General features: G+C 35.9%; 2 protein-coding genes across 2 annotated transcripts; one reads left to right on the top strand and one right to left on the bottom strand.

Annotated features, from left to right (window-relative positions):
• The first annotated feature begins 10,037 nt into the window (after positions 1 to 10,037).
• Positions 10,038 to 11,043, top strand: LOC115727321 (germin-like protein subfamily 3 member 3). Its single transcript, XM_030657508.2, has one exon. It carries the CDS (start codon positions 10,093 to 10,095, stop codon positions 10,723 to 10,725), a length of 633 nt encoding a protein of 210 aa, XP_030513368.1. The 5' UTR covers positions 10,038 to 10,092; the 3' UTR covers positions 10,726 to 11,043.
• Positions 11,044 to 13,733: 2,690 nt separating this feature from the next.
• Positions 13,734 to 23,468, bottom strand: LOC115727317. The gene is made up of 7 exons (XM_048278035.1): positions 23,272 to 23,468; positions 22,682 to 23,188; positions 22,432 to 22,587; positions 22,286 to 22,336; positions 22,017 to 22,064; positions 18,445 to 18,905; positions 13,734 to 14,339 (listed from the first exon to the last, which is right to left on the bottom strand). Exons 1-7 carry the CDS (start codon positions 23,327 to 23,329, stop codon positions 13,734 to 13,736), a joined length of 1,887 nt encoding a protein of 628 aa, XP_048133992.1. The 5' UTR covers positions 23,330 to 23,468.
• Between the last annotated feature and the right edge of the window lie 3,457 nt (positions 23,469 to 26,925).

Genomic DNA, 26,925 nt, shown 5'->3' with positions numbered 1-26,925 from the left:
GGTTCCTATCTAAATATCTTGATATTTGGTCGGTGATTATGCTCTGAAGTTGTCATTGATTGACAATTTCTTTGATTTAATCTATCAACCCAATGGGGGTACTTCAATCTCATCAACCAAACATCTTTTCTAAACCTCGAGTGATGGACACATTTGGAATATCGAAGGTTGTGAGCAATTTCGGCAGGCTGCTATAAGCTCCATTCGAGCTTGTGAGTCCACATATTTTCTCCATTTATTGCCTTCACTAAGGAAAAATTGATTGTCACAATCTAGTGATGTGATCCGATGGTTATGTCATTAAAGTGGAAATCGAACTTAGGAGCAGTCACATTGTCAACGTTATGAAGTTCATGAATTTTATTTAAACGCGGTGTGTGCAGAGGTTAGAGAAAATGAAGCAAGAAAAAATTAAAGCTAAATTAAAGCAAGAAGAAAAAGTCTCAGAAATCAAAAAAAGTAACTTACTGAGATTATAGTTGGTAAGTCACTCAAGTAACATGCTGTTAATGCTCTTGTATTATAGTTGCTCGATTAAAGGCATCGGTAAGAATGGTAAATAAAATTTATTAAAAAAATAAGAAAATTTGTTTTGTCGGATATAAGAGAAGTTGGTAATTTAATAAAAAAATAAACAAATGTTGATAACTATCTCAAAAGTTGAGAACCTAAAATTTGGTAATTTAATCGGAGAAAAGTTAGCATCCACTTCGATGAAGGTCGATGATTTCCTAAAAAAGTACGTAAATTTATTAGTTTTGTAAGTCAAAAGAAAAAGTTGCTTAATTAAAATAAATAAACAACTTAAACGAAGGTTGGTAACCAAAATTAGTTGATAAGTTAATGAGAGAAAAGCTAGTAAGTGACAAAATAAATGTTGGTAAATTCATATAAGGGTTGATAAATTTAAATGCTTGATATTTATAGTTTACAAATTGGTGGTTGCATGTTCAAATCCCACCAATGGCGTACAGACTATTTTAAGCCGGAGTGAACTGGCCTGCACTTAACCGATTTGTAAGGCTTATTGCATGATGCTTCATGAGTCTTTAGGAATTCAAATTTTCATGCTTGGGCCCCTGGGTTATCAAAAGAAAAAAAGATGGATAAATAAGTCGATAAACAATAACAACAATTAATATATTATAAAGTAAAATAAATGTTGGATAATTACTCAAATGAGAGTTGATAACTCAAAATTAGTTGGTAATTTAATTAAAAAAAATTGACACGTCGATCAAATAAAGATCAGTAAATTCACAAGTGAGTTGGCAAATTTTAATTATTGGTAAAAAAAAAACAAATAAAGTCAGTAAAAGATTAAAAAAATTTGGTTATTAGCAAACTCTTAACATTTGGACATTTTATTAATGCGGCGGTAAGTTACCTTACCAAATAATCTAATGATCATTGCTTTTTATACGGACTAGTAAAATCACCTAAATAGTTTCGTTTTTTTTTTTCGGACACGAAGAAGTTGATTTACATATATTCTTCAACGAGGACTCTTTCTTTTTTCTTCTTTTCTACGTTATACATCTTTCAATTTTAGGATTTCTGTCAACATTCTCCCTCAAATTTTAGGCCACAAGCCTGACCTTTAAATTATAATGGGCTTTAGAAAGAAAAGGTTAACAATGCCGTTATCAGTTCACCTTTGGTCCCCCCTATAAAACAAATGTATGTGGCCCAAAAGCCAGAAGAAGGACCATATGAAGTTTCTCTTTCAGTGATCTCTGACAAGACCATTTTGGAAATATCTTGGCTGCCACATATGAGCCTTTTAACCTGTCCATTGTGGTACGGCAGAGGGAGTGGACCATTTTTAATGCATTTTGGCTACATCTTCTAGCTTCTTGTTCAAAAGTGTTGGTCGATTCGAACCACATAGATTGAGCTTAGCACGCAAAGGAAGCATTATCGGTCGAGCACAAGTTAGAAAGGAGAGGGTGTTGTGCTAAGCCAAGAGATAACTCATTGGGCCTACTCGGGATGTCTTGGATAAGGTTGCAAATTAGGACATCTATGTCCGATCTTAACTTGCACAATCACTTCGCTAAGCCAAACACTATGGATGATCGAGTCCAATGTAGCTCGCTCGCGTGTTTTCGGCTAATGTAGGTGTGACCGGCAATGATTGGACCCTCACATCGGTGATTTCTAGCGAAAATTGATCAAAATGGCTACATTAAAATTTTAGGCAGGTTTCGAACGAAATAGGTAAAATTAAAAAGTTTAGAGCTGAATTGTCATATGTGCAATAAGCATAGGACTGATTGAGTAATTTTCCATAAAATTTAGTCACGAAACTAGAAGTATACATATTATTCCCATATAATTTGACTAGGGTCAATTCCTTCCTTCATTGTAACCAATATGTTCCTGCGTAGTATTCTTGCTTCCACTAAGTCGTTTGATGCCGTGACATTTGCAAACTGCAATTCAAGTGTTACGCACACCAACACACGAGTAAAGTTTTCCTCACATACGTAAAATATATACATATATATATATATATATATATATGTGTGTGTGTGTGTGAACTTTGTTTTTCGACAACTTAAATTATTCATATACGATAGTCTTTGTAAGAGGAAAGCGTTATCTAATATTTAAATGTTTTAGCAGTCATGTATGATTAAGTAAACAAAAGCAAGACTTATTTTTTTTTTCCTAATGACGAAGGAGTTCATGTAATTTCAAGGTAAAAGGAAAAAAAAGAAATTATATACTTTTTTGTTGGAAATAAATTACATACTTTATGAGGAAAAAATTCGTCCTGAAATTTTCAAAAGTATCAACAGTATGGAAGATATTTTCACCAACATATTGGTCCCAAAAACCTAGCCGTGGCCCCTACCTTTGTATCGGTACTCAAATTGGACCACAAAGTTACAAACAACTGCTAAGAATAAGAAAAAGAATCTATTGCTCAAAATTAGGGATTAGGTGATAATATCTTTCGGGATTTTTATTAGATACGTGTAAAAAGATAGTTACACATTTCATTGTTGCATGATTGCACATGTGTGTTTGGATTTTGTAACCGAATTCTTCCGAAAGTCAACCATGTAAATGTGTAAGCAAAGTTTTATAATGGGTATTCAATTGAATTCTTATTTTTCATTGAGAAAAAAGCTGTAAAATCTCATTTTTTCCCTCGGTTTTACTATTAATCTGTTTGTGTTCTGAGAGCGTTTGGAAAACAAGTTATACTCGAATTATGCTTTCAGACAAATGCTTTGTACATGGTTCCTATTTATATATCTTGACACTGTTGATGACTATGCTCTATAGCTGTCATTGATTGACAACATTTTTTGGGTTTAGTCTACCATCAGGTACATCAATCTTATCAATCGATTAGTCCATATTGGAGAAGTGGTTAAATCTCATGCCTGACGGGACCAATGACATCTTGTCAAAACCTCGGGCCATGGACACATTTGACGTGTCGCAGGTTGTCGAGCAACTTGGACGGGCTGCTATGAACTCCATGGAGGCTGGGGAGGCCAGAGATTTTCTAAATTAATTGCCCAGTGGAAATTAATGTTTACATTCTAGTGATATGATTCGACGGGTTATGTCATTAAAGTTCAACTCAGACAATGGAGCAGTCACATATCAACATTTTGCAGTTTATAATATTTAGCTACGGCGTCTAAAGTGAGAAATCTGAAGGTAAATTTAGGGGCCAGAATAAACCAAAAGTTGGTAAAGCAAAAGATGGTAACTCTTCGACCAAAAAAAAAAGGTAACTCAATCAGAAAAATGTTTTTTGAACAAAAAAAATCGGAAAAAATTGGTAACTGGGTCAAGTGAAATTTGATACTTTTATATCACAGTTGATAAATTTAAGGCATTGGTAAAAGGTAAATAAAATTTGTCAACAAATAAGATTAGTTTTTTTGTCCGACCAAAAAAAATAGATTATTTTTTTTTGGGGGTCAAAAATAAGAAAAGTTGGTAATTTAAAACAAATAAATGAAAGTGAATGATTAACTCAAGTGTGAATCGGTATTGCAAAAGTTGGTAGTTAACTTGAGAAAAAACAATTGCCAAAAAAAGTAGAAAAGTTAGTATCAAGTGCAATTAAGGTAGGTGATTTGTGAAAAAGGAAAAGGTTGTTAAGTTTAATGCGTTGGTAACGCAACAGAAAAAATGCTACATTAAGATAAATGGGAAATTTAAATGAGGGTTGATAAATCAAAAGTAGTTGACAACCTAATGAGAGAAAAGCTAGTAAACTACAAATAAATGTCGATAAATTCGTATAACAGTTGATAAATTCAAGGCGTTTGATAAACTCAACCTAGGAATTGGAGGTCATATTTTCAAATATCACCAACTGAGTGTAAATTATTTTAGGTTGGAGCTATTAGGATGTACGTGTGAGTTGTGTTAGAAAAGTCCAACGTCGGAGAATTAATGTGGTTTGGAGCAGTTAATATATCCTAGAATGCCCATAACTTATTGGTTTAAGTATTTGAGTGAATGTGGATTCAACTAGATATGTTGACGAGCTCTGATTTGAACTCTCTATTAGCAGTATCAGACTCCGTGTTCCCAATAAATGGTAAATGGTATTAGAGTCTAGGTTACCAACACGATGTGTGAGGGGGAGATTGGGAGCTTACTCCATAGGTCAAACGTCTGCACATTTATCGGTTTGCTGGCCTTATGCTTTGTACATGGTTCCTGTGAATATATTTTTGATACTTTGTTGATGATTATGCTCTAACGCTGTCATTGATTGACTACTTTCATTGGGTTTAGTTTATCAACAGGTGCATCAATCTCATCAACCAACTAGCCCATATTGGAGTAGTGGTTAAATCTTATGCCTGACGGAACGAATAACATCTTTTGAAAACCTCGGGCCATGGACACATTTGGAACATCGCAGGTCCTTCTTTTTTTTTTTTTTTTGGTCAGAGGAACATCGCAGGTTTTCGAGCACTTTCGACTGGCTGCTGCAAACTCCTTTGAGAATAGGGAGTCCAGATATTTCGTCCACTAATTGCCTAGGAAAAATGATTGTTACATTATAGTGATATGATTCGACGGGACATGTCATTAAAGTGGAAATCAAGCTTTCAACCAGTCACATATCAGCATTTTGCAGTTTATAAATACTATTTAACTGGGGTGCCTAAAAAGGCTAGAGAGAATGAAGGTTCATAAATTTGAAGGTAAATTTAAGGGCCAGAATAAACCAAAAGTAGGTAAAGCAAAAGATGGTAACTCAATCGGAGAAAAATTGTTAAGTCACTCGAGTGGAAATTGATACTTTCATATGATGGTCGTAAATTTAAGGCATTGGTAAAAAAGGTAAATAAAAGTTGTTAGAAAATAAGATAAGCAAAGATAAAAGAAAAAGTTAGTAATTTAAAAATAAAATAAAATGAACCTTAATAACTAATTCAAGTGAGATTTGATATTGTAAAAGTTGGAAAGTTAATTGGAGAAAAGATTACGAGAAAAAAGGGAAAAAAAAGTTAGTATCTACTGCAATTAAGGTCGGTGATTTCTGGGAAAAAAAAATTGGTAGATTTGATGGGCTCGTGACACAATAGGAAACATGCTACATTAAGATAAATAAGCAATTTAAATGAGGGTTGATAAATCAAACTAGTCAATGATCTAATGGGAGAAAATGTGCTAAATCCATATAACCATTGATGAAGTTAAGGCGTTTGATGAACTCGGCTTAGGAGTGGGAGATCATATTTTTGAATCCCACCAACTGAGTATAAATTGTTTTAGATCGGAGCTACCAATATGAGTCCAACGTTTGCACTTTTCCAGTTCGTGGGGCTAATTGCGTGGTGTTTCATGAGCCTTTAGATAACTGGAACTCTATGTTCGTGTCCCTGGGTTAGCAAAAGAGAAAAAGAGAAAGATAAAAACAAGTTCATAAATAATAAGAGAAGTTAAAAAATTGCAAAAATAAATAATTCAAGCAAAAGTTGATAGCCCAAAACTATTTGGTAATTTAATCAATAAAGAATTTAATAACTAAGTAGCTCGAACGAGGATCCGCGGACTCATATAAGAGTTGGTAAGCTCAACTTATTGGTAATAAAATACAGATAAAAGTTGGTAAAAAGACGAAAAAAGATTAAAGTGTTAATTTGCACACTATAATAAGTTAGAATTTTTACAAATATGTTGGTAAGTTATCGGCAGGTTATCGGATAATTTGATGATCATTGTTTTAAACAAATAGTACAACCAAGCAAATGAATGTTTAATGCAGTGAAATTTGGACACCGTAAAGTTGATTTACATATAGCATTAACTATACTCTTGTTTTTTCGGTCATATGTATGTATGTATGTATGTATGTATGTATGTATGTATGTATATTCGCATGTGCACATTTATATTTATATTTATATATTAGTTTCATGATTCCTATCAACGTTATCTCTCAAATTCTACGCTATAATTCTCGTCGTGATTGCTGGCAAATATCTACAACTGTTATTTGAACGAGGGAGACAGCTCATGTGATGGGCTTCAAAAGAAAAGGTTAACATTGACAATGCCGTTATCAACTTGGCACTCAGTCCCCAGTACACAAGAAATGTACGGGGCCAATAGACAAGAAGTAGGACAATACCAAGTTTCTCTTTCAGTGATCCTTTTATACAAGGCCATTTTGGCAATATCTTGACTGCCACATGCGAGCCTTTTAGCCTGTTGGCCGTGGAATGGCAGAGGGCCTGGACCATTTCTATCGCACTTTGGCTACATCTTATAACTTTTTTGTCCGTGTGATTGGTCGATTCGATCCTCTTGGGATTGAGCTTAGCCCCCATAGGAAGCCCAGCGACCCGATGAGGACAAGTAAGAAAGAAGTTACCTAAAAATTCTTATACCCATTACACTTATATCATTTTAATATTAAATCTTTTAATTGTGTCAATTAATTCCTAAACAGTTTCACGTTTGTCCGCGCCGGTCGTACACGGCATGCCAGCACTGACATGCACAACTGTTTAAAGTTCTTACGAATTTTTTTTTGTTTTTGTTTTCCTTGTTACGGGTGGCCTGTCTCATGCAATGGCTGACCACCGGCAATGGCGAAGAGGGTTGCGCGAGGTTGCCCTCAACGGCCACAATCAAGCGAGGCCAAGCCTCACCTGTGGCTGGCGACCCTTGCTGGTACTTTGGTAAACAAAATAAATGAAAGGAGAGAAAATAAAATAAAATAAAAAACCAAAAAATTATGAAAAAAATCAAAACATTATTAACATATTATAAAAAATTGTCCATGTAGGGCGGTTGTCGTCTATGTCAGCAATTTCATTCCAAAATTGACTGGGTGGACTCAATTAGTAAATCGTGAAAAGATTTAGGGTTTAATTGGCATAATTGAATTGTTTAGGACTAAATTGACATAAGTGAGATAGGTTCAAAACATTTTTGGTAATTTTGCAAAAAGAAGAGGGTATTGCTCTGACTCAAGGTTTACTCGTTTAGCGTTGAATGCCTAATTCTTTTATAGCTGCCGCTATTAGTACGAGGTATCACCCAAGGAAAGAAAATGGTGACTTTCGTACTCGGGACGACTTGGATCAGGCTACAAATTGAGATAGATCTGTGGCGGGAATATGCTGAGATGCACAAAGGATATATAATCATGGCTTCACGGTCAAGGAGAAGGTCGGATCTGTGCTTGAGTTGGAAACCCTCGGGGTGCTGCAAGCCATTTGAAGTCCGAAGAAGGGGAGAGAGAGAGAGAGAGAGAGAGAGAGAGAGAGAGAGAGAGAGAGAGAGAGAGAGAGAGAGAGAGAGAGAGAGAGAGAGAGAGAGAAGGCTGGACTTCAAGTGTGGTCATACAAGGTGTTTAGGGCATTGAGATCCTCAATGACAACATATCTATTATTTCTTTCTCGGCTAAACTCGAAGATGGCCCATGGGCTTTCGGATCACTATCCGATGAATACAGCTCACTTTTGGTCCAGCTCAAGTTGATGACCGCGTCATACACCCGGCATGAGGCTAACAACGTGGCGGATTGGCTTGCCAAGACTCACCGGAGAAATGCACCTCCATCTAATTGAATTGCAAAACCCTCCTAACCTTTATAGGATTTGTTATGTTTTGATTCCGTAAACTCTAATTCGTGTAAGTCCTCTTTTACTGAATGAAAGGAATCACTTGATTTTCGGAAAACAAAAAAGAGTCCGATCTTAACACAAACAATCACTTAGCTAAGCCGAACACACCGAACGATATAGTCCAATGTAGCTCGATCACATTCGTTGGGCCAATCTAGGTTTGACACTGGAGCTGACCAAAGGAAGTCATCAATGTAATCCATAGGATAGATTGATGATTATTGTATTTCCCGTTAATTATACATACCTTATGGTACACATAACAAGGAATTTTGCTGTAATATAGTGTTATTATCAACATTAGATAGACAAGTAGTCCTAATTACAGTTTCATACACCTCATGTACATTACATTAATGTGAGAATTATTGCCATGTCCCAGCATGTAATTAAGGTTTTATCATACAATTTCGATTAGCTAGGCTTGGACAGGAGATTGCAAGATAAAAATAGCCCGTCTTAATTTTGTGGGTCTGACCCATTGCCCAAGAGAGGTGAGCGAGCTAGCAGATTGGGTGGCTAAGGTCGCGCGGTAAAAAGTACTCCCCACTAATTGGCTGTCTTATCATTTGAAATCTATGTTGGATATTTTAGTTTTTAATGTTCACAAACTTGCTTTGAGTCAATGAAATTACCATTTTCCAACAAAAAGAAAAAAAATCCCCTGCACCGGCCAATCCAAAAAAATCCCCTGCACCTTCTTTTACGTTGCTCCCTGAAATCCAGGAAACCCTAGAAGATGGGGAATTCACAATATCCACCCATATTCGTGGCCAACGTTGAGACAAATGAAACCAAGACTTTGCAGTCTGCAGGGACAGCACTTTTAGCTGTCGTGTATGTCCTCTTATGCCGTCGTTTCTCTCCACCCATGTGCTCATGGACCACCTTCTTGATTCTCTTAACATCAATATTTCCGCACACCCCTTGTGCAACTCCATATAATTCTAATTCCTCTTTTCTGTCCAGTTAAATAAACTTTGGTAAAAGAAACTTAGAAGCACTCCAATGATGTAGAATGAAATTCGCCCCTTTGAGATGAGCAGTGTGGTTTATTTGCCCTGGTAATCCTTTATGGTGCTATGATTAGATCAAATGCTGACTGATTCTTCCATAAGTTTTAAGAATCATGTTTTCTACTTCCTCCAACCCGTCTTTGATTAGCAGATTACATATCTATATATAACCAGCATGTAAGTTTAAAAAGCACAAAATCCACATAGAGAGAGAGAGAGAGAGAGAGAGAGAGAGAGAGAGAGAGAGAGAGAGATGTTTTATTTGTGTTCTTATAATATATGTGAATTTTGGAATAAACTCTTGAGAAAAAAAACCCACTAATTACATATTGAGAGGAGGAAAGATTCCTTCAATTAGAGCTAGAGAAGCACATAATCCAAGTTGTAATTGTGAGTGACAACTAACAAGTCATGTATTATTGTAATCATTGGTTTATTGGTGGTTTAGTTCTCTATTTTAGTTAAGTAAACTTCTAAAATACACGTATAAACATTTTAGTGTAGGTTGAACATTCTTCGCCACTTTTAAGATAATTCGGTATTCCTAGTGATAAATAGAGTTTTAAAATTCTTATTGAGTTCTTCCAATTGGAAATGTATTTGGAGCTCATATTCTTCAATGAGACGAATATTCTTTTACCGAAACCTAAAAATATCCAAAGATATTTCCTCACGGCCCTCTATATCCAGACAAAAAGAGCCTTCTTGTTCTTTTCTGTGAAGAGATTACACTCCGACGAGTAGTATCGCGTTTGCGATCTGTCTCTTCCAACGTACCCATTTCTTGCATTGCCGTGCACGTGAACCCCTGCATGGGGTCTCTTATCCTCTCGGCCACTCACGATGCCTCAGCATATCCACAATGCGCCACTCTATATATACCTTCCCATAAATCCCTCAAACGCACATTCAACTAGGAAAATCCCTCTCCCAAGAAAACAAAAAAAATGTCAATACTCCAAACCCTAATCCTGTTTTCCCTCCTCCTCTCCGCCTCCCACGCGGCCGTCCAGGACTTCTGCGTCGCAGACCTCATGGGCCCTCAGAGCCCTTCGGGCTACTTGTGCAAGAAGGAATCGGCAGTCACTGTGAACGACTTCATCTTCTCAGGCCTCGGTGTGCCCGGGAACACCACGAACCTCATCAAGGCCGCGGTGACCACGGCGTTCGTGGGTCAGCTCCCGGGCCTGAACGGGCTTGGCATCTCCTTGGCCCGCCTGGACTTGGCCCCGGGCGGGGTCATCCCGATCCACACGCACCCGGGCGGCTCTGAGGTCCTCATCGTCCTCCAAGGGTCGATCTGCGCCGGGTTCATCTCGTCCGCGAACAACGTTTACTTTAAGAACCTCAACAAAGGGGACAGCATGGTGTTCCCCCAGGGGCTATTGCATTTCCAAGTGAATGCTGCTAAAGGTCCAAGCATCGCCATAGTCAGCTTCAGCAGCCCGAGCCCCGGGCTTCAAATCGTGGACTTTGCTCTCTTCGGAAACAACTTGCCCTCCGCGTTGGTGGAGGCCATCACTTTCCTTGATGATGCTCAGGTCAAGAAGCTTAAGGCTCTTCTTGGTGGCACTGGCTAAGTGGCTTAATTTCATTTCAGTAGGGATCCCATCCATTAACAAACACCACGTTTTCAAGCCTCTTCGAAAAAAAAAAATTGAAAAGAGGAGAATAATAATTCGGCTTGTGCGCTCGCCGTTAGTGGCTTTCTATGGAATTTTTCTTGTAAGGTTGTACTTCCGTTTGTTTGTGCGTTGAAGTGAGTCGTTCGAGTGGAGATTTCATGATTAGTGCTTTCTAACTAGTCGTTCTGTCTAGACTTCGGAGCAAAATGCGTCCCCGTGTTCCCCGAAGTTTGACTAGATGAATAAAAGCACGTTGCGTCGTCAATTCCTTGAGATCTATAATGCTCGTCGACATATGTCTTGCCGTGTGTTGGACGCAACCAAAGCATTAACTAGTCTTGGCACGTCAAGCCGCCCGGTCAATACGTATGTTGGGCATTGTCCGAGGTCAAGTGGACCAATTCACTCACGCGAACTTTTCTATGCATGACTTGTTTAAGAAGGATTGTCATTGGTGCTATCCGCAAAATTCTTTTTTAGAGCCTGGCATTTGGAATTATTTGTTTTTCCCTTAAACACACTAGAGTATTAGATGCCACCCAATCATGTGGACCCAGCTTACCTCGCCAATTAGATGGTCTCACTTCATCCAACGATACATATGAGATGGACTCACATGCACCGGGTGCATCCAACATTCTTTCTTCTCCGAAACTTGATGTGCATTACAAGAATTGATTGACTCAACCAATTAATGAGATGTCATCCTCTTGAACTTTTTTTTTCCTTTCTAATTTTTTCTTTTTTTCTTTTTACTTGTTTTTTCTACAAAGTCCTGTGAGGGCTTTACGACCCTCGTCAAGCCAAGGTGAGGGTCGGGACCCTTGTCTGTGAAAGATGAGAGCTTCGCGGTCCTCGTTAGATCTAGTGAAGAGAGCTTCGCGGCCCTCGCTAGATCTAGCGATGCGGCGACCCTAGCCAGATTTCGTAAGGAAAAAATGAAAAGAAAATAGAAAATAGAAAATTAAAATTTTAAAAAAATTGTAGAAATCGTTCACTAGATTTTCATGAAATTTTTTTAGCAATATGATTTTTCTAAAAAAAAATAAGAAACAAGTTTTTCTATATTAAGTTAAATATTGAAGTATTTTAGTAATATGGGTCGGGTTTGTTTGGTCGTTAGAGTTGTATTGCATGAGATTTGGTCAAAATGGATTAAATTAATTACTTTGGGTCGGACCATTTTTGACCCAGCCCAAACCTGATCCACCCACCCATTTGACAAGTCTAAGTCCAAGTATTGTTCATTTTCGATCCTTGGGTTTTGATTTCGCCATGCATTTTCCTCGAGAAGGTGGCTATATTTGTTCGAGAGGAACGGGGATGTCAGGCGAATGATGTCTCATTGGAAATCTTACAACGAACCTAGCTGCTCACGAAGTCTCATGGTGAGATGAGCTAATTCAAAGGGATTATACTATCCTAGTATTTTTAACGCGATTTAAATATCTATGTATCTATCAATACATATGAAAAGTGGTAAAATTTATGTTGACTCCCATGGCACGCTCTTGTGCGAGCTCTATGTAATGATATGCTTTTTATGTCAGTTTAGCATAGCAGATGACAGATGTCTAATCTTATAACATTTCTAATTCTGCATATCTAAATCTCATGGACATTTTGACAGTGAATTCCTATCGATTTACGAGAAATAAATTTCTAAAAAAAATAATATGAGTAAACGTAAATTCTACTTAGTTGTTTGCCTATACATCGATTCTATCTTGAAATGTATCTATATTGAATTAGATGAACGATCAAAGATCTATGACACGTATAATTCCCCCCGCTTCACAATTTATGTGGACAAAATCCTATATTTGTTCTGCATCCAATTTATAGTACTTAAGAATAAAGTCATACATATGGGATCATGTCTATTATCGGTTTTCTTTGTCTATAGATCATTTTGGTAATAAATGCTCTAAAATAATCGTCTATGTACATTTAGTTTATGTATTGACTTATCTATACTACGAATTGCTGGAACAAGTTCCTTAATCTAGGTTATAAATATGAAAATTATATATACATATTTAAATAGTTAAAAGTAATTGATATCTATATAGATTCTATTTGCGAGAGATCTATATATGACTAAATAAATTATCAAGGATTTACAGTAGGCAGAGTTCCATCTATTTCACAGTTACTGTGAACAAAGTTTTATATCTGGTACAATTCCAATTGCTCTATAATTCATAAGCATAAAGGCCTACATTTGGTGTAACTCTTATCACCGGTGTTCATTGTAATATAGATTGTTTCTTTTATGAAATTGTCCGTCTTGAGAGCACACACAGTGAAAGTTATAATCCATGATTGCGCCTATTATGGCAATAGATTGTTTAAAATAATTGTTAATGTATACATAGGATTTTTTTGTAAAATATTTGTAAAAAATTAAGGTTGATTTTATTTTTATAAAAAAAAATTTAAGGTTGAATTGTTAAGTTGATGAAACAAATTAATACATTCAAGCTATAAAAGGAAAAAAAATGTTTAAAAGTTATAATGAGCAATTGTGCATATTTGGTAATAGCATATGCAAATATTTGTTTCTATGCCGTGGAGATTCTATTATGAAATGCTGGATGCTTTAAGTTGATGGAAAAATAAATTCCTGCTTCTAAATAAAAAAAATTACTAAAAAATACTTTTTATAGTCCATGATTAGGCATACTTGGTAGTAAATGTTCAAAACAAATTTTCATCTATTTATTTTATTTTGAAATATCTATAGGCTGACACTTTAAATTGATCAAATCATTCTATAAATTAATCTTTGGTAACAAGGTAAGGGAACACAGTTTTGCAAAAAAATTGTTCACATACTTTGAGGAAATACATTCAGTATCACAGTGGCCCCGCTCCAACCAACTCTAAAAAAGACGTGTACCCTCAAATCAAATTGGTCAATCACGTTATCTCGTTCGATAATCTCGTTCGATATTTATGCCTCACTTCCAAATGTCCTCGGCATGAAAGATGCTCGGCCCATAGGTGGATTTAACCATTTGGAATAGCAGGGGAAGCTGTAGTATTAGGAATAAAAACACGGGAAAAGAGGTCAGCAAAGTGATGGGAATGAGAACCCACTCCAGTCTCTTATCCAGCACAATTGTGAGAGTTGCAGCGGAGGCCACCAGCATGAAAGCAAAGGAGAGGAAGAGAAAACAAAGGCCCCTAATAATCTTCTTAGGCAATGATTCAAGAAAATCTTGAGCCTCATATCGCGAAGTTAAGATGGCTAGGAATAGCAAGATGGTTGTCACGGAGGAGAACAAACCTAACGCATCTGAAATTGCGAAAACCAGAAAAGAGTCATGTCCTAACAATAAGGGGATTCCGTTATTTTCATCGTTCCCTCCAGGCACAGTGAATGCAGCAGCGAACAATACTGTGGCAATTAAAGTCGCGACGAGCATACATGAATTTGATGTGTCCTTCACCCACTTCTCTCCACTCTCAATCAAATCTTTGTGATTCTCCACGAACATATTCCAAAATGTTTTCCCCTCGCTGTGGCCGGTTCTCACGTCAGGGACAACCCAGCTTTCCACAGCCTATGCATAAAACTAACGAATTAGAGTTTTGATAAGTGAATATAGTATTGAAATTTTTTTTTAAAAAAACGAGGGAACATCTTGAGGGGACTAAGACTTATCCAACACTCTGATGCAAAATTGCTTAGAGGTCAAGTCCATCTATGCAAAAGAAGAAGAAGAAGTCCATCTTCGCATGCAGAATTTCAAAGGTCACTTTCTTCAGAGCTTCGATGACGATTTTTGTGCTTCATTTTAGTCAAATAATACTTACACAGAAAGCACTATTTTATTCTTTCTAACGAATCAAGTTTATGAAATATGGAGTCTTCTAGAAAAATTCGTGGAAAACTATTGAGAAAATTATCCAAAAAATTTTAAACCTTATGCAGTAGCTAATTAAGTCATAAACCCTTCAACTGTGCTAGTTTAGTCTTAAACATTTTGACAATTTGGTACTTTAGTCCTACAATTTTTGGCGATAAGCCATTTTAGTCTTTTCGGCTATTTTTGGTTGGACACGTGAACAGTTTTTTTTTTTTTCAATTTTTTAAATTCTTTTTAATTTTTTTTAAAATTTTTCTTCTTTCTTCTTTCTTTTCTTATCTTTATTATATTTTCCAACTCTAGGCAGGCGAGGTGCTAGGCAACCCTTGCTTGGCCCAGGCAAGGGTGTCTTGGCCCTCTCTGGTTACTAACTGTGCACATGGCCAACAAAATGAAAGATAATAAAGTAAAAACCAAACAATAAAAAAAAATAGTCATTACACAATAAAAATTCAATTTTTTTAAATTTTAAATTTAAAAAATTATTTATGTGAGCGTAGTCCATGTGACATACGACGACAAGTATCCACATCAGCTATTTCTTGCTAAAATTGGCTGCAAAGACTATATTCGCAAATTGACAAAAGGTTTAAGATTAATTGGCACAATTTAAAGGTTTAAAAATAAATTGCAAATTGTCAAAAGGTTTAGTAATAAATTGGCGTAATAAAAAGTTGTAGGACTAAATTGGCCGCCGTATAAAAGTTTTATATTTTCTTTGTCAATTATCCCAAAAGGTATTAAGAACTGGTCAAGAAATCCGAGAATGAGTCTTTTAGTCCTTCTACGTGCTTTATTTAACGGTATGCATTGTATTTTGTGTCTAGAGTCATTTAAGTCAAGAGTCAATGGTAGTATTTATGATTTGTGTAGGGTTGTTGGTCTGTTCTTGGAAATAAAAGGCAAATAACTTGGGATTTGCTTATACTTAGAAGGTTGTTTCAAGTTGTAAATATAGACAAACCCTCTAAGGCTCCATTAACGGTGAGTGAATGTTTTCAGGATTAGAGTTTCATTAATTCTATACCTCGTATCTTGAGGTGGATTCCTTAGGTAGAGAGCATCTACTCATATTATGCGTTATATTCTCAAGTGGATTTCTTAGGCGGTGAGCATTTATCCTATCATATGTCCTGTATCTTGAGGGGATTCTTTAGGTGGTAAGCATTTATCTTATCGCACTTGTGTTACCTTCAAATCTTCAACCCCTCTACTATGAATTGGTATCCAAACCTAGGCTATGGCTGGTTGTCTTCATTGTGGACTCAATGGCGATTATCGTGATGTCAAACTAGAAGATTTGAGCAGACAAGTACAAAAACTCCAAGAAGAATCGCAAAAATTTCAATTGTTGTGACTTGACGATCCCCATTATGACCCTAAAGAAGAAGACAACAAAGAGGAGATTACCTCTTTCGTGATGTCTTTCGATGTCAAATTTGACATCTCGAAAGACTTCATCTATTGGCTTGAGACATGCTGAAACAAAAAAGGCGCAATGTTTCTCCACTTGGATGCTTTGTTCAATTATGTTACTTGCTTCATATTCATATTACTAAAATTATTTAATATGTCCTAAACCTATTGTAGCGATATTAATTAAATCGTAAACTTTTCAATTTTACCAATTTAGTCATAGACCTTTACATGAAATTTCAATATATTTCTTTCCTCCAATTTTCACTACAAATCACTAAAGTGGTGGTCCAATCATCACCGTTCAATGTGGCACATTGCCATGTCAACAATTTGAAATGAAAATTAGCTGTAAGGACTACATTGAAATTTAGCGCAAAGGCTTAATTAGAGCTAAATAGATACAATTGAAAATTTTAGAATGACATCCATGCATTAAATTTAAGATTGATTGGACAATTTTCCTATTCATACTTCTCTAATGTCATTTTTCTGATAAGATTATATGTATTTCGCATTCTTCTGAAATATACAAATATGTTTTTTTTTTTATTTCTTTGATTGATTGGTGTGACTGATTTCAAAGTAGTCGTTGTCTTTGTCATCCTGATTCATTTACTAGAATTAGCCCTTATCATTTTTTAATTAATTTGTAGCGCGCAAATTCTATTTGTTTTTCTAAAGAAAATAATATACAAGTTGATTTATTGTATGTAAAAAGGAAATACATGAAGAAAATTCATTTCTCATTTTTTTACGTAATCAAGCGCATCACAAAGTGTGAGTTGATTGTTCAAAAGTGAATCAAATAACATGCTATATGATGGATAGGTTACGTAATAGGAAAAGACGCAACTGAACTTCCTAAGGTTTGCGCAGCTGGACATTGAAATTGAAATTCAGCGTTTCAAATCCTACCAACTGTATACAATGAATTAGAGTCAGCTAGACATTCCGAAGGTTCGAATTTAACCAATTCATGGGGTTGTAAGGGTGTTCCATGGGAATGCAGTGGTGGCAACAACAATTACCATGCACAGGCCAATCGAGCCTCCTCAAGTGGTGGCGAGCTACATTTTTGCCAACTAAAAATCGAGGGTCCGTCGAGGGTGGTTGTACTTGAAGCGACCCGCAAGGTTCTCTCTATTTTTTGACCTTGTTTCTTTTAGGTTCAGGTCGTTATGATTTTTAGCTTTTGTAATGTGGCGCATGTTTGTGCCATTTCAGTGCCACTTGTGTAAAAAAAAAAAGAATTTAATAAAAAAATGCCAATAGAATTTCCCTCTATCGAAAATAAAAATAAAAACGAGGGAGCTAATGAAAGGACTAACGTGAAAGACAGAGACAAGCTTTATGACTTATTAAGCAAGAATTCAAAGTCTTAGGACAGAAGTGCAGGCTTGACATAAATTTTAGGATTCTTGTTATATGTAATTGTCCGAAGTTTTATTTTATTTTATTTTATTTTTGTGAATCATGACAGAGAATAGCGTTGAAATGAAATGTAGATAAATATATAGTAAAAGCTTCATGATGTCATTTTTTTACCCAATGGGTTGAATCAGTAAAACTTAGCTAATCTTTTGATTGAAAAAGAAGATTCATGTCATACTGCTTTAGAATCATTATATATCTACATACATTCAATTATATCGGAACTACTCTACAATCTTAAATACAAAATATGATACAATGGAACTACCAAAGCTATCGTCAAAACATAAGCAAACCAGATTTAAATGTTTTTTCTGGGCTCCAAATTAATATACGTAGGTTATAAATAAAATGATTTGCACAATAATCCCCTAATTGCATCGTGGCAAACACCTATATAAAGAGTCGGTTGAATTTAAGAAAGAGTCACTTGGATGAGATCATGTGGTGTATCATAGTTATATTATTAAAAGTGATATGCAAATTTATGGATGAGCTTCAATAAGTTGTTAGTGGCCCAATTTCTCTAATCAGTCTCCGTTATTTCCGTAAATTGTTCTAAGATGTAGTGTTGTTTCTCTGCTACTTTAGTAATTTATGTTTAGCATGTGGAATTTAAAAGTTCTATGTATCAACAAAGTGTTGGCTTAGGTGGCAAAAGAGTTTCTCCTTGTCATTATGATCGTGATTGGAAGCATTTCAGCGCTAGAATTCTGAATGTACCAGATCGATGGGGGACGGTCCATCCTTAAATCACCCATAAAGGTGGTCCTCATGGTGCGCAAAAGCTAGGCTGGATATTGCTCGACCACTATGAACAAATGTTCTATGTATATTTTCAAGACTATCCAAATGAAGTTCTAGCCATCATATTTTAAGAAATTTGTCAAGAAGACATGTTGAGATCATTAAGAGTGGTTAATAAATATATGAAAAGAAAGATACATACCTTATACCATTGGAGTTCTCTCTGCATTTGAAAAGCTGCTCCAGCCACATCAGTTACAGCATCGAAACTAGAATTGTATTGTGCGGCTTTGTACTCTGTTGCCATGAGCATTAAACTCAACGATTCATCCCGTGTAGGCCCTGGAACTAATGACAACTCATTGGTTGAGGTTGCCCTCAAAAAGAGTTTGAGAGTCCTTTCTTGGCGATATTGCACTGTACGTGTCATCAACCTCTCACCCTCAGGCGAAATCAAAATAAGCTTTGGAAAAAACTGTATACAGAGCTTCACTATTTCACTGATTCCCTTTACAGTAGCTTGAAGCAGCAGTTGCCCGTCTTGAAAGAAATTGTTGATCTCATTTGTACTCATATGAGAGATCGCAATGCAAACTTGTTTTGCCAATTCGATTGCCGTCACGTGTTTCAGCTTCACCTCATGAACTCTCTTAATTATAGGAACTACAAAATATTTAAAAAAAAGAAAAAAGAAAATGAAGAATGAAGGGGCGGCAATTGGACTAACAAAAAAGTTCTCCAGCTCTAGGTCCCAATTTTTTCTTAGACACCAAATTGCATCTAACAATAGTAAACTAATTGTCATTTAGAGCTTGGGTTGGTGGTTGATTGGGAAAACAATCTCATTATTTTTCTTTTATCTTTTAGGAAAGCTATTTTGATCTTTTTTCTTGGTAATTTCATCAAAGTGTGAGTTTTAGCAATTGTTGATGCAAAGTACAAAAAAAAGGTACAAATCATATCTGGCATTTTCCAAGAAAAGTTTTATACCATGTAAAATATGGATTTGAAGAAAGTAGACGAGATTAGAAGGTAGTGATCTTCCTTGGAGTTCAAACGAGGCTTCATAAGAGAACATAACATAAGACTTAAACTGATAAAACAAGTTTGAAAACAACTACGCTAATGACATCTGCCTAGCTAGAGTAAATCACATTAGTCTATGCGTAGGTAAGATCACTTTTGATAATATTATGTGATAAGTATACTAGAAGTCTTAAAACTTATCACGAAAGTGCAATTGAGTCCTAAAATTTATTATAAAAGTGCAATTGAAATCTAAAACTTAAAAAAAAAATGGAACGAGAACTAAAACTTGTCAATTTGATTCAAGTCCTAAAACTTATGCAGTTGGTGCAATCAAGTCCTTCAATTAATTCTGTCCTAACTTGACAAGCGAAAAATGCTCACTAGTTTAAGGTCTTGATTTCACCAACTTGACAAGTTTTAGGACTTTATTCCATCAACTTGACAAGTTTTAGGTTTTGATTGCATTTTTTTTTTAAGTTTTAGGACTTCCAATACACTTATCTCATTATATTAAATTATAGGAACTAGTAACAAGAAATCATATTAATTGTGCAATCCATTGTATTTTGTTTATGCTCAGCACAGAAGCAAAAACTCTTTCTTTCTTCATTCTCTTGTCGCTAGCAAAATCAAAACTTCCATATGAGGTTACATAATGGTAAGGGACGTTCGAGTTGACTTGTTACACCAAAATGACATAGTGAGTAGAGTTAAATTGTTTGACCAAAAAAAAAAGTAGAGTTAAATTGATTATATTTTAAAATATCTTTTAATATGATAAAGATACTCAACATAGTATACTACTGTTTTCATTTTGTTAATTCCTAGGTTGACATAGTGGAATTATGAGATGCACGATTTTGTTGGGACTCACGAAATTTGCCCCCAAACAAATTATTTTGATTTTACTACCTGCTCTTATTCCTACTCTTTACACCTTTAAATATAAATGTAAAATTACAATTTTAAGGGAGAAGAACACTAGAAGTGCCAAAAGTTATGTGCAGCACTCACTTTAGTGCTAAAAGTTTCTGCTAGATCACTTAAGTGCCAAATCGGAGAAAAACAATCGTTTAAGTGCCTTTAAAGATATATTTCGGCCAAAATTAAAACGTGGCATTTATAATTATCTTTTTTAATATAAAGTGGTATTATTTAAAAAAAATAAGTCCACGTGGACTTCTCAACTTTTAAATAAATTAAAATACTATTTAAAATTTGCTAAAAATAATTTTTTGAATACAAATTTTTGTAAATTAAATTTAAAAATAAGCTTAAATTTTGTAAAAAAATTTTAAAAAATTAAAAAGGGTGGAATTAATTTTTTTTAAAACAATTAAAAATTTAAAAAAATTCAGAAGAAAATTTTAAAAATTTTAAAAATTACAAAACATTAATAAAAGGGAGGAATTTAAAAAAATTTAAAAATTTAAAAATTTAAAAATAATATGTATAAATTTAAAAAAATTAAGAAAATAATAAAAAAATGAAAATTTAGAAAACAAAATTCTCGCCGCCTGCCCCAGCCCACTTTTTAATTTTTTTTTAGCTTTTCTACATTAAATTTAATAATTTTTAAAATTTAATGAAAATAAAATTTATATTTTAAAATAATTTAGTTTTAAGCGAATTTTTATGTCTGTTGTTTGGAATTTTTATATTTTTAATCTAATTAAGCTTGTTTTCAACTTTTATCTTTTTTTTTAATTGATGACTAAACCTCCTACGAGCCATGTCGGCTTCACATATTAATTAAAAGAATGCCATGTTGGATTTTCAGCCAAGTAGATCGGAGTTGGCACTTAAGTGATTGTTTTTCAAAAAAATTGATACTTAAGTTATCCAAGGAAAACTTTTGGCACTAGTGAGTGCTACACACAACTTTTGACACTCTTGGTTTTCTTCTCCCTATTTTAAATGCGATTAAATGATAAACCCATGCCCTTCATCTTTTGCAACCTTTGGCCCCTGTCCCCCGCCCAATTCCTGCACCCTTTCAACATGTTCGTTCGAGTTGTATTGGGATGAATTAGCAGCCAAAGAAAATAATATTTAGGCTTTAAGCACTTCCCCTGTAATGGAGGAAACAAATGTGTATGGCTTCTTTGTTCTTATTTTTCTAGAAAGATTTACATGCTTGATAGAGATGATAAAGCGAACATGATTTCACCAGTCAAGATTGAAGGAGAAGTCCTAGGTTTGCGTAACTCTTAAATATGTTCTGCTTAGATCATTTAGCCATAAGCAAGAAACTCCTAGGTTAACTTCAAATCTTGTCTCAATTTGCTGTTTAAAGTATTATTTAGTTACTTTTTTCTTTTTACAATTTCTCGACTCTGGCAACTATAATTTAGTGAATATTTGAAACCTTTCAAAATAGAAAACTATTAAGACAGAGAATCATATATAACTTTGTTTGAGTTTGAATAATTTTTTGAAGGATTTTTGTTAGATCGATCGATAGAATAAGAATAAGTTACACATTCACTATTGGACGGTTAATAGAAAAATTAAATTACAAAACTAACTTCAAACACACATGTCACTCATTCAACGATGAATGTGAAATGATTCTTTCACATAGGCAGTGGGCCCAGAACCAATTCTTTTCCAAATTATGGCAAAGCATAAAGTGGGATCTTTTTTCTACTTATAAAAGAAGTTAAAGACAAACAAGTCATAAACTTTTAGTTGGAGAGGGAGGAAGAGAGATAGAGATTGTATCATGATAAAATGGAAGCGTACCTACGACTTTGGCGGCATCCCAAAGTGACCTTGAAAGACATTGAAACACTACAATCAAGTCACAGAGAGAACCAGGTTAGTAGATATGAAATCATTGTGTATGTGGCATTAAAATACTTCACTACATATGTTAAAATTACGGGTGTCTTGACAATCTCATTGATTAAATTTAGCTAATAAGGAGGGAATCGATCTATGAAATTGGCTCAACTTAAAAATCATGGAAGATCCTATATTAGATATTCCCAACTGTAAAAATGTGTACCCACCCGGATCCGAATTTTCATTTGTTGGTTTGTAGTTCAAGTCCACCGGAATACCTTCAGTTCAGAAACAAAAGAGCAGGTGATGAGCCAGGTTTCATCTTCTTGAAGGGAATCAGTAATGAGAGGATGCGAGTGCAGAAAGAACGGACATTTGTATATCATTGTTTCCAAAAGACTGAGCCTGGTTCCGCTGGGAAAGTGAGATTCCGACAACGCCAACACGAACAGTATGGATTTTTCTTCATCCTTTTTACTTTTCATGGTCATTAAGTGAGGGTACTGCCTGACTAGATAAAGGGTGATATCTGTCCAAATTCACCAGCAAAGTCGATCAGGAAAACAAGCTAAGTCTAGAATGAAGAAACAGATGGAATTGAGATAGAGTGATGGTGATGTTACCATGATGACCAGCGAAGGTGAGATCTATAAGGGTCTCAATTGCATCGGGACCAGTGAAGGGATGACTTGGCCCACCGTCTGTCGTATTTTTCGCCAGGAACCAGGCAATCTCCTTATGCAGAGAAGCTTCCACAGCAGACATTGCCAAAGGAACACGTCCTTTCTTATCTGCAAGTTGGGTCAACTTAGGATTACACCTAACTAATGCCTTGACCATCCTTATCCTTCCACACAGGACAGCATTGTGGAGGGCTGTGCAGCCATGACAATCCGCAATTTCAAGAGCTTCCGGATATGGAGACAAGAGCTCAACCAGGTTCTCAAAAAATTGGTCCTGTGCGCTCAGAGCAGCTATGTGAAGCACTGTTTCTGATCTGCTTGTTATTTTGGCCGTCTTCGAAGCAGAATCTCCTTCAAAAAATCTTTCAGCAGATTCCCAGTCACCCCTGAATGCAGCTTGCAACAACGGTCGGTAATAGTGTCCATCCACTACCCTTTCTGACATTCCTGCAGTAGATGTGAACTTATTTATATTTTAAGACCACATCGCTTATATCGATTTTGTTCTCTGTTGGAACAGGAACATGTACCTTCTGGTTGTTCAGCACCATTCGACTTTCCTTGTATCTCACTTGGTTGCGTCGCCATTGGGTTGCTCTCCTGGTTAGAGTCTTTCAACAACCAAGTACACGGAGAGTGCAAAAATGGAGAAGATATTCAGTTATCGAAGTGGTTTAGTTTCCTCAGAGGGAGTTCATTCCTTTCTTATATACAAGCACCTTCCTTAAAATAATGTGAGCCTCTATAATTACATCAAGCGAGCATATCATTCCTCCTTTTTTCCACTTTACAGCGGTTGGATTATTGGAGTGTTTACCAAGTTAAGCTGCTTCTTTTCTTGGACTCAGAAAAGCTATTCAGGCAACTTAAATTTCAAGCCTTTAGCCATATAAAGCCATCGGCATGAAAAGGAACCTCCCTTGCTTGATGTTGTTTTCACACCAAAAGCAAAAGCAAAGAAGTTCAACACAATTCGAGGCAACATCTTTCTAAAGAGACGGCTATCATGCAAAGTTTTATTATTAAAAAAAAAAAGGGCATAGAAAAATTGATAAATAAAAAATTAATAAAAAAATTAGTATCTTAATGAAAGAATAGCATTTTAGTGATAGATCAATTTTTGCGTAATTTAAACTTATATTTAGTTTACGATGTGTTTGATATGTCTAGTGTGGTATTAGAGTTAATTAATGTTATTTTTGTTACCAATGAAAGATGATAAAAGTGATACAAAAAAGAACAAGATCGAAAATTCATAATTGCATTTAGTTTAACATTCCATGGTAGAGGCTTAAGCTTGTTTCATGCTGAGTCGTATTCCATTTTGTTTACTGTTATTAAAATATGTCTCAAGTTTGAACCCACAAACGAAACTCGATTGGAAATGAATTAGTATCTGTGGACATCCGAAAGTGTGCCAAGTGTTGACACCTAAATTTTAACAACTTTATTTAGTTATTTATTGCATAGAAAATGATTAGGGTTAAGGACATTTGACTAAATGCAAAGTAATTAAATTTAGACTCTAAATTCGTTCATTAGTTTTACAATATATATATATATATATATATATGTGTGTGTGTGTGTGTGTGTGTGTGTGTGTGTGTGTGTGTGTGTGTGTCAAATATCTAAGTTAATTGCTCAGAATATTCTCGCATCGATATGTTGTTGATTTAGCTTTGAAATCGGTAATTACTCTGTTGCGCGAGAACAAGCGATCAAATAATAAAATAGACAGAGCAAAAAAATAAATCGGACACTAGATGTACGTGGTTCAATTGTAGAGACCTACGTCCATGGGGAGAGTAGCAACGAATTCCATTATAGAACAAGCGATACACGGAGACTATAAACCATACTCGAGTCACTCAAATACTCTTAGTGTTTCTCAAGCCCCAATTACATCCAAGAACACACACAGTATTTAGCCTTCAATTCCTAACGAAATAATCTCTCAATCTCACAAAAGAATTAAATACAAATTCTTACCACAAGAATTTCTTAGCTTGAACACAAATTCTTCTTGAATGTAATTCGCAAAGTAAACTTCACTCGTCGGATGAACGGCGCAAGGACTCACGTACAAGCACTCACCTTAGCAGTGCTTCAAGAGTTGCCCCACGGTTTTTAACAACACAGCGCCCATGAAGCTCCCTCAATCAGTATATATTTGCATGCCCAAAGAAGTCTGACTCCAGCACGCAAGTAGGAAAGTGGTTATACCCAAGATCCAGTCAAAGTTTAACTTTCTTTTCTTGAGTGCAACTCCAACGCGCATTAGGATATTAAATTTTCATATATTTCCTTTTTCCGATTTGTTTCAAGTCCTTATCCAACAGAATCCCTTCGATTTAAAATCTCATACTTGGATTTCTTCGGAGGACGCCCGCAAAACATTCCAACTCATCTTGAGTCGGGTTTTATCTAATGGGCTCAAATTCGGAACATATTTTCAACAACTCCGGTGAATCAGCAACATTTAACCTGATCGGCCAGTGAAGAATGATCAACTCTTCAATCGGTAGCTTCAATAGGTAACCATTGTTGTGTATCGGTATGTAGAATCGACATCAAGAAAGAGTCCGACAGATAATAACTCGATGCTCCTGCATCACATTGAACCTCCCTTTGTAGAGATGCTATGGCCATAGGATCTTGCAAATATCGTAGTTTGAGACCTTCATCTCGGAGCGAAATTCGTCTTCCTAGCCGGATGATGCGACCATGGTGAGGCCGAACAGGGTTAACTGGGCCGGATGGATAGGGACTCTATCTCTTTCATGTACAATTGTCCTAGCTTGGTAGAGATGAAGAGCGAGAGGATGGAGAATGCGTTAGGGTTTACGAGTTCCTTGGCGGGACTGGGATTGTTTCACCGAGCTCAACGGGCTGGAGCTTCCAGTGGCGGTCGAGCTCATGAAGGACCAAATTGATTTTCTTCACAAATTGGTGCTGATGAACGAGGACATCAATAACTATCCTCTCGTCCTGAGTTGTAGCATGAAGAAGAATATGATTTTGGTGCTAGATTTACTTTTATTTCCTAATTTAACTCCAATTTACCAATTTGGGAAAAAATTGGCAAACGAGCTCAAACTGACTCTCTGTATGTCGACTCTGTTGCTAGCTCTCTCTCTCTCTCTCCTTTGCTCGTCGATGGCCACGTTCAAGCTCTAGTCATCTTCCCTAAAATCTATTCCTCTGTTTTCATTTGTTTTTTTTTCTTTTGTTGTTTGAGCTTGCATTTCATGGTCGTCGGGATCTCGAGCTCGCCGTGAAGGCTTATGGCCATGGACAAGCTGAGTGGCTAGATCTATGGATGAGCTGCTTCGCGAGCCATAGACAAACTGCTTCTTGAGCCATAGACAAGAGAGGCTTGTGGCCATGTATGAGACTAGAGCGATGCCGGAAGGGGTGAGCAACTACGGAGCCTACCGAGAGATCTGTGGACAGACAATCAAATTTTACATTTTTTTTATTCCACCATAGCAAAAAAAAAAAAAAAAATATGTAAATGACGTCGTTTGGGACTATTAATGCTGACTGAGCTGGCCAACAAAGCCACGTAGGTCTGAAAGTTTTTGATAAAAAAATCGCCCTATTGGATTTTCGGCAATCCAAATGGTAGTTGGCATGTAAGTGGTCAATTTTTTTTTTTTTTTTTGGAAAATACCACTTAATTGATTAAGAAAAAACTTATAGTGAGCCTCATACAAAAGTTTTGGCAGCGCTGGTTTCCTTATGCCTAACCTAATTCTTTTGTTTAAGGATCGGAGTCAATCCCTAAATTTTATGTAATAAATGCTTAAATTGGTTGGCAAATTTGAGGTGTGAACATTAACCTGACTGGAAATATTTCTGTATTTATATTGCAAAAAAAAAAAAAAAAATTGATGTAGCTTGCATTCAAGAGTAGCGCACTCAACCAAGAAGATCATCTCTTATTTAAGCCCCGACGAGCCACTCACCAATAGGCTTCTCATGGATGAGTCCAAGAGTCTCATCAGCCCGCGTTCAAACTTGACATCGATAAAGCCTTACAACGATAAGTTCAAGACTCTCATCGATAAACTTCGTAATAAAGACTTTGTCATCTCCCATGCATTGGAAGCCTACGACATGACACTTTACAATTGCCACCAACATTACTGAACTTTTAATAGCTCCTAAGTGTTTGTAGTTTT

Source organism: Rhodamnia argentea, chromosome 4, assembly GCF_020921035.1.
Source record: "Rhodamnia argentea isolate NSW1041297 chromosome 4, ASM2092103v1, whole genome shotgun sequence".
NCBI lineage: Eukaryota > Viridiplantae > Streptophyta > Magnoliopsida > Myrtales > Myrtaceae > Rhodamnia > Rhodamnia argentea.
The sequence above is the reverse complement of the archived record's forward strand: the minus strand, read 5'-3'. Positions and strand labels throughout refer to the sequence as shown.